This window comes from Salarias fasciatus, assembly GCF_902148845.1.
Source record: "Salarias fasciatus chromosome 7 unlocalized genomic scaffold, fSalaFa1.1 super_scaffold_4, whole genome shotgun sequence".
NCBI lineage: Eukaryota > Metazoa > Chordata > Actinopteri > Blenniiformes > Blenniidae > Salarias > Salarias fasciatus.
In genome coordinates, this window is record NW_021941229.1 from 8953554 (window position 1) to 8960889 (window position 7336).

The 7336-nt window shown below is 43.4% G+C and overlaps 1 protein-coding gene across 1 annotated transcript; it reads left to right on the forward strand.

Annotated features, from left to right (window-relative positions):
- Nucleotides 1-201: 201 nt before the first annotated feature.
- Nucleotides 202-6812, forward strand: LOC115383422 (zinc finger protein OZF-like). Its single transcript, XM_030085602.1, has 5 exons — nt 202-223; nt 1609-1751; nt 1830-1905; nt 5369-5978; nt 6063-6812. Exons 1-5 carry the CDS (start codon nt 202-204, stop codon nt 6646-6648), a joined length of 1437 nt encoding a protein of 478 aa, XP_029941462.1. The 3' UTR covers nt 6649-6812.
- The last annotated feature ends 524 nt before the right edge of the window (nt 6813-7336 follow it).

Sequence of the window (7336 nt, forward strand, 5' to 3'; positions counted from 1 at the left end):
CTGGGTGATGTGGTGCACCAAAAAAGTAGAGGTTATTTACAAAACAAAAATGGAAAAAGAAACCAGAGAGGCGATTAACAAAAGGGGAACAACTGGCAGTACAAAGCTGGATCAGGACGTGCTACTGCTGGAGATCGGAGTCCACCACACACTGGCAGCAGCTCCAGCTTCTTATGCTGTGGCTGATTGGTTGCACCTGGCATGGCTGATCGGAACCAGGGAGGTGAGGTGCAGAGCAGGAGAGCACTCAGACACAAGACGGCTCCAGGGCCATAACATTCCTCCAAAAAAAAAAAAAAAATCCTCTCAACACATGACCAAGATTACTTCACCCAACATTAGAAACTACACATTCTAAATAATCAATTTCTCAAATCCAACTGGTTCTCCAACAGAATTAGTCAAAATGAAGTCTGAAATAGTTCCATCTCTGCTGCTGAAAAGTGTTGAAATGTGTTGAATGTGCTGTGAAGCAGGAAACCAATTTTAATGAGATCAGATACACATAAAACTTCCAAAATCATTCAGTTTCTAATTTTTTTTTTTTTTTTTTTTAGGGAGCAGGGTGGATAAGATTTACATTCTTCATCTGTTTCAAACTCTGTCATCAAGTGGTGATGTTTCCCTAAATTATTCCAAGCGTCTGGAAAATGTACAACTGATGAGACATTCCAGGCTTTGTCTATATTTTAATTACTTGATGATGCCTGACAGATTATGATCATTAAATAGACAGTTGTTAAAAAAAAAAATCAAAAAAGAGAAAAAGAATGACTTGTTCATTTCATGAAGAGCTCCAATGACTGAGGAACAGCGGATGAGCTGCAGTTCCTCCTGTGTCCAGCAGGAGTCAGGATGAAGCTGAACGCTGTTTGTGATCCTCTACATCAGTGAGAGAAGAAGAAGTCATGGCGGCTGTGCTGCTGTGTCTCTCGGAGGAAAGAGTTCATCTCCTGCAGCAACAATGAGTCGAGTTCAGGCTTTGAGAGAGTTTATCAAGCAGCGACTAACTGCTTCTGCTGGAGAAATATTCACCGCGTTTCAACAAACTATCGTCCAGTTCGAGGAGGAGATTGATCGACAGAGAAAACTGCTGGAAATCGAGTGGAAACATCAAGTCAAGTTACACAGAACAGGTATTGAAACGTGAGAATGAACACATGAATGTGGCTCCTGGAGGATCGTTCCATTGATTTTAAAGCTTGCAGACAGAAACGAGGCTGCAGTTCACAGTGAAGTAACAGAAAGCTTCAGGATTAAAACGCATCTGGATCAGAAACAGAGGAAACGCTGTTTGAGCTGTTTGCAAACACATTTCAGTAAATCGTGTCGAGTAATGATGCGTTCAAGTGTTGCTCAGAAAAAAGTGTGAAACATCATTTTGGAAACTTCCCGCAAAAGTTTCAGAGCTCAGAGAAAGTCATGTTGCGTTCAGACAGTTCTCACATTTATCCTTTAAAGCCCGCAGGTACTGTCAGTTTTAGCAGAGCAGGTTTTGTTGTGATTGAATGCTTGTATTTTCAGTGTATCCTGTCCTGTTTCATCCAGCCGTCACTGTAAAACTTTAACATCCATCACATCAGGGACTTTTGTCTGGTTTCCCTCCAGAGAGTCCACAGCAACACATGGGTAAGCAGAGGACGAGCTGCAGTGTGGAGCAGGAGGAACATGAAGCTCCACACATTAAAGAGGGGGAGGAACTTGTTGGGGCGACTGTTACTGATGGTGAAGGAGACGATTCCCACCACTCTGTGAGAGACTGGAGCACCCAGAGACTAGCTGCTGCTGCTGAGGAAATATTCACCCTGTTTCAACAAACTGTGCTTCAGTACGAGGAGGAGATCGGTCGTCAACGCAGAATGCTGCAAATCAACTGGAATCCCCAGATCAAGTTGCACAGAACAGGTATGGAGACGCTGTGAGCAGGCGTGCTTGATGGAAGCAGGACGACCTTTGCCCTCACTGGTCTGCCCAGTAAAGTTGCAGAGGTTGATGTTGTTTGAAGAGGCATTTCCTGACAACATTTCAAAGCAGGATGTCTCATTATCCGTCCACCTCAGCTAGTGGAGTAAACAGTTAGCAGAATGTTGCAGGTGAGTGAATACACTGCCTGAACACAGTTCATCCAGATAAGTAATCAATCAGCAGCTGAAGATGATCAATAAGTAACAATGGGACTGAACTGTGTTTTTGAATTTTGAATGAAAGTTTTCAGTCTGAGTGCTGGAGTAACATTTTTTTAAAGGGATACTTCAACATTTTGGCAAATTGGCCCATTTAGCACAATTCCTTAGTCATTTGGAACAGCATACTTGCTTTTTTTGTGCGGGCGAGCTGTTGTTTATCCAGAGGTGAGTCGGGGAAGGTTTTCGGGACGGACACAATGGAAGTGAATGGTATTTTTGTTCCCCCTCGTCAAACTCATCAAATACACAATCCAACAACCCCAAAACACTTTGGTGGACATGTTATAATCCACACATTCACTACGCTGTGAAATATTCATGCAAAATTACGAGATTGAGTTGTTTATGGGAAGATTGCTAAGACGGAACTACTTACTAATAAATATGGCATCTGGGCGCAGTGATTTCAAAAGAAAAAGTAGTTCCCAGTATAGGGCTGTCACGATATCAAATTTTCTCTTCACGATTATCATGGGCAAAAAATATCACAATAACAATATTATCACGATATCAGCAAAAATGTAACTAATGATGGTACAAACGTTCAGATTCATCTTTAATTTTATTTTTGTTTGTTTTCTCTCTTTTCCCAGATGAATTACATTCAGAATACCTGTCAAATGAGGTATTGAAACAATATGAGAACAGTAACTGTACAACTGCATACCAAAAGTGGAGTTACACTCAACTAATTAAAATCTGATGAACTGATTAACAGAGGATCCACAGCAGAGGGGTAATTTGCATAGGGTTGGTGGGTTATGAAAACCCGCGGGCCCTGTTGGGCTGAAATCCTGCACCACCACCACACTGCCGAGAATTTTTGTTTGTTTAAATCCGAGGCGGAATGAGCAGCAGCTGCTTCTCTCCAGCCAGAGGCGCTGCTACTGGCTAGGTCCCCGAGCTGAAGGGGGTCCCGAGGAACGGCTGGCATCAGTCAATTTCAATGACAAATTTAAGGCGCGACACTAGACACTGCAACGACAAGGTGTCGAAAATCCACCGCATGGGGCCCTTTTCCGATTACTCATCGGTTAGTTGCTAGAAGGGGGCCGGCGGAGAAGACGGCGGATATTAGCGACACAACTTGAAACCCCCCTGGACACATTACAATGACACGTCTGGAACCTACCTAATGGGGCCCCACTACTACCCGGCTTGCATCAACGTGCAGTCAGTGTTGCTAAACACACTTTTTTCGGGTTAGGATAGAGCGTCTCGCTGTCGTTGTCGGCCACCGCCGACATATTTAATTCACTCGTGACGCTCGCTAACCGGGAGCCACGCTAGGAGCCATGCCGCTACCGCTGCTCTGCTGTGTTTACATGTGAGGGGAGGGGGAGGGGGGAGGTGCTGCAGGAGGGAGACGAAGCAGGGCGGAAGAACAGGAGCGGATTTTGAAAATACACTTCAACACATTTCAAGTGGCACTAGATCCTCTTTACGATATTATCATGTGCGCATTTTGAACACGATATTGAAATTTCATTTTTTTAATACCATGATTATCGTCGGTACCGGTTTACCGCGACAGCCCTGTCCCAGTATTTGCTTCAGTGTCGTAACGCTACAATATTATTTGTTGGTGTTCCACATCGTAGTGAATATGCGGATTATAACGTGTCCACCAAAGTGTTTTGGGGTTGTTGGAGTTTGTATTTGATGACTTTGGCGAGGGGGAACAAAAATACCATCCCCTTCCATTGTGGCCGTCCCGAAAACCTTCCCCGACTCACCTCTGAATGAATAAACAACAGCTCGCCCTCACAAAAAAGTAAGTATGCTGTTCGAAATGACTAAGGAATTGCGCTAAATGGGCCAATTTGCCAAAATGCTGAAGTATCCCTTTAAAAGAATACTCTGAAGATTTTGGACCCACGCCCTATCCCTATCATTTACAAAGTGAGATAAGCTCATAAATACCTATTTTGTGTTCGTTCGTCCAGTGCCTGGCTAACAGCTGTTAGCATCGTAGTTAGCTTAGCTCAACTACGGCAGGTGAAGTGGAGACAGAGCCAGACTGAGAAAGTGGACAAAATACTCCTTCCAGTGGTCCAGGGGACGGCGTATTAGCACGTGAAGTAAATCCGAATGGTTATAAAGCATTTTAAAAGACGTGTTTTCTTTTCAATCCCTTAAAATAGCGTTTTGACACACACAGATCTGCACAAGCATAGTGCGCTGCGGAAGGATATACCAGGCGCACAGCGGCTGAGTCTATGGCTTCTACTGCTGTGCTCCAGTATATCCTTCCGCGGAGCACTGCGCATGCACACGTCTGTGTGTATCAAAACATTATTTTAAGGGATTGAAAAGAAAACACATCTTTTAAAATGCTTTATAACCATTCGGATTTACTTCGCGTGCTAATACGCCGTCCCCTGGACCACTGGAAGGAGTATTTTGTCCACTTTCTCAGTCTGGTTCTGTCTCCACTTCACCTGCCGTAGTTGAGCAAAGCTAACTACGATTCTAACAGCTGTTAGCCAGGCACTGGACGAACGAACACAAAAAAAGGTATTTATGAGCTTATCTCACTTGTAAATGATCGGGATAGGGCGTGGGTCCAAAGTCTTCGGAGTATTCCTTTAAGGTGGACTGTAGAGTTAATGTTGCTCTCATAATGAGATCCTCTTTTATCTCCTGCTTTTGTTTCCTTGCAGAGCTCCAACAGGACCATGAGTGCAGAGAGGAGCAGCTCTTCAAACAGGAACCACACTACTGTCTAGAACAGGGCGAGTCAGAACCTCCACAGATCAAAGAGGAAGAAACAGAACCTCCACAGATCAACAAAGAAGAAGGAGAACCTTCGCATATCAAAGAAGAACAAGATGAAACGGAACCTCCACACATCAGAGAAGAAGAAGCACGACTTCATCAGTTTAAGGAGGAGCAGGAGGAACCAAAGTCCTCACAGATTGAGGAACACGAGGAACTCAGTAGCAGCCAGAAGGGAGAACAATTTATTCTGAAGTTTGAAAGTGAAACCTTGAAGGGTCCTTCTGTTGAGGATCACAGTGACCTGAGTGAACCAGAAGTACCAGAGACTGAGCGGTTCCTCTCTCAGGACTCTGAAGTCCACCATGAGAAAAGACACCTGGACTCAGAATCAACTCCAAATGCAAAGCAGAAAAAACTCAAGGTGTTTCATAGAAACAGTGTGAACATCTTTCATGTTTCAGAGAAGCAGGCTGAATGTGAAGAAACGTGTGAGAAAACTGACTATAAAGAGCATCAGTTATGTCAGAAGGTCAGAAAGGTCACTGATGAGAAGATAGTTTATGAAACATGTGGCAAAAGTTTCGGGCAACCGGTCCACAAGAGAAGTCACACACGTGAAAAGCCTCATTCTTGTGAAACATGTGGCAAAAAGTTCAGTCGACAGGCTAATTTGTTGCGCCACATGAGAATTCACACAGGTGAGAAGCCTCATTCTTGTCAAACTTGTGGCAAAAGGTTCAGTCGACAGAGTCATTTGAAGGTTCACATGACAATTCACACAGGTGAGAAACTTCATTCTTGTGAAACATGTGGCAAAAAGTTCAGTCGACAGAGTAATTTGTTGCGCCACATGAGAACTCACACAGGTGAGAAGCCTCATTCTTGTCAAACATGTGGCAAAAGGTTCAGTCAATGGTGTTATTTGAAGGCCCACAAGCGAATTCACACAGGTGAGAAGCTTCATTCTTGTGAAACTTGTGGCAAAAGGTTCAGTCGACAGAGTGCTTTGAAGATCCACATGGCAATTCACACAGGTGAAAAGCCTCATTCTTGTGAAACATGTGGCAAAAGGTACAGTCAGGGGCGTGATTTGAAGATCCACATGACAACTCACACAGGTGAGAAGCTTCATTCTTGTGAAACTTGTGGCAAAAGTTTCAGTCAACTGTTTCATTTGAATTCCCACATGAGAAGTCACACAGGTGAGAAGCCTCATTCTTGTGAAACATGTGGCAGAAGGTTCAGTCAACAGAATAATTTGTTGCGCCACATGAGAATTCACACAGGTGAGAAGCCTCATTCTTGTGATACTTGTGGCAAAAGTTTCAGTCAACAATGTTCTTTGAAGATCCACATGAAAATTCACACAGGTGAAAAGCCTCATTCTTGTGAAACATGTGGCAAAAAGTTCAGTCGACAGAGTGCTTTGAGGATCCACATGAGAATTCACACGGGGGAGAAGCCTCATTCTTGTGAAACATGTGGCAAAAGGTTCAGTCAACGGCGTGATTTGAAAGTTCACATGGGAACTCACACAGGTGAGAAGCCTTATTCTTGTGAAACATGTGGCCAAAGGTTCAGTGATCAGGCTAATTTGTTGCGCCACTTCAAGATTCACACAGGTGAGAAGCCTTTTTCTTGTGGAACATGTGGTAAAAGTTTCGTCCGACAGAGTCATTTGTTGTGCCACATGAGAATTCACACCGGTGAGAAGCCTCATTCTTGTGAAACATGTGGCTAAAGTTTCATTCATCAGAGTCATTTGAAGGTTCACATGACAACTCACACGCGAGAAGCCTTATTCTTGTGAAACATGGAAAAAGTTTCAGTCGACAGAGTAATTTGTTGGTCCACATTGAAACTCAGACAGGTGAAAAGTCCTATTCTTGTGAAACGTGGGAAAAGGTGTATTTATTGTAATTCTGCACCAGCGGAATACTCAGAAATGGGTAAAATCATGAAAGACTGAAAGATGTGAAGCCTATATCACAAGAAATCATCCAGTTTGAAGGATACATTACTGATTCAGACATTGTTTAGATTGTGCTTCAGGAACAGTTCAGTTTGTGGTCTGTCACACAAGTCAACTTTCAAGAAATGGAAATAAAATGTTGATGTGAATCCAATGGGTTTTACTCTTTTCTAGTTGACGTGACTGAGTTGTAATTGAACGCGACTGCTGACGTACAATATTGTGAAGAAATCCTTATGTGAAATGTGATCATTGGGAAAAACCCATCCCAACTGGATTTTTGATTTTCATGATTTACAAGATAAAATTCCAACAGAATGACTGAAAAGCAGTGTTGGCCAAGCTGCTTGGAAAGTGTAGTGAGCTGAGCTACGGGTTCCTCTCACACTAAATGAAGCTTAACTCCATCGAAGCTGTTCCCCTCAGAAGTGGAGCAAGCTGAGCAACAGCATCATGA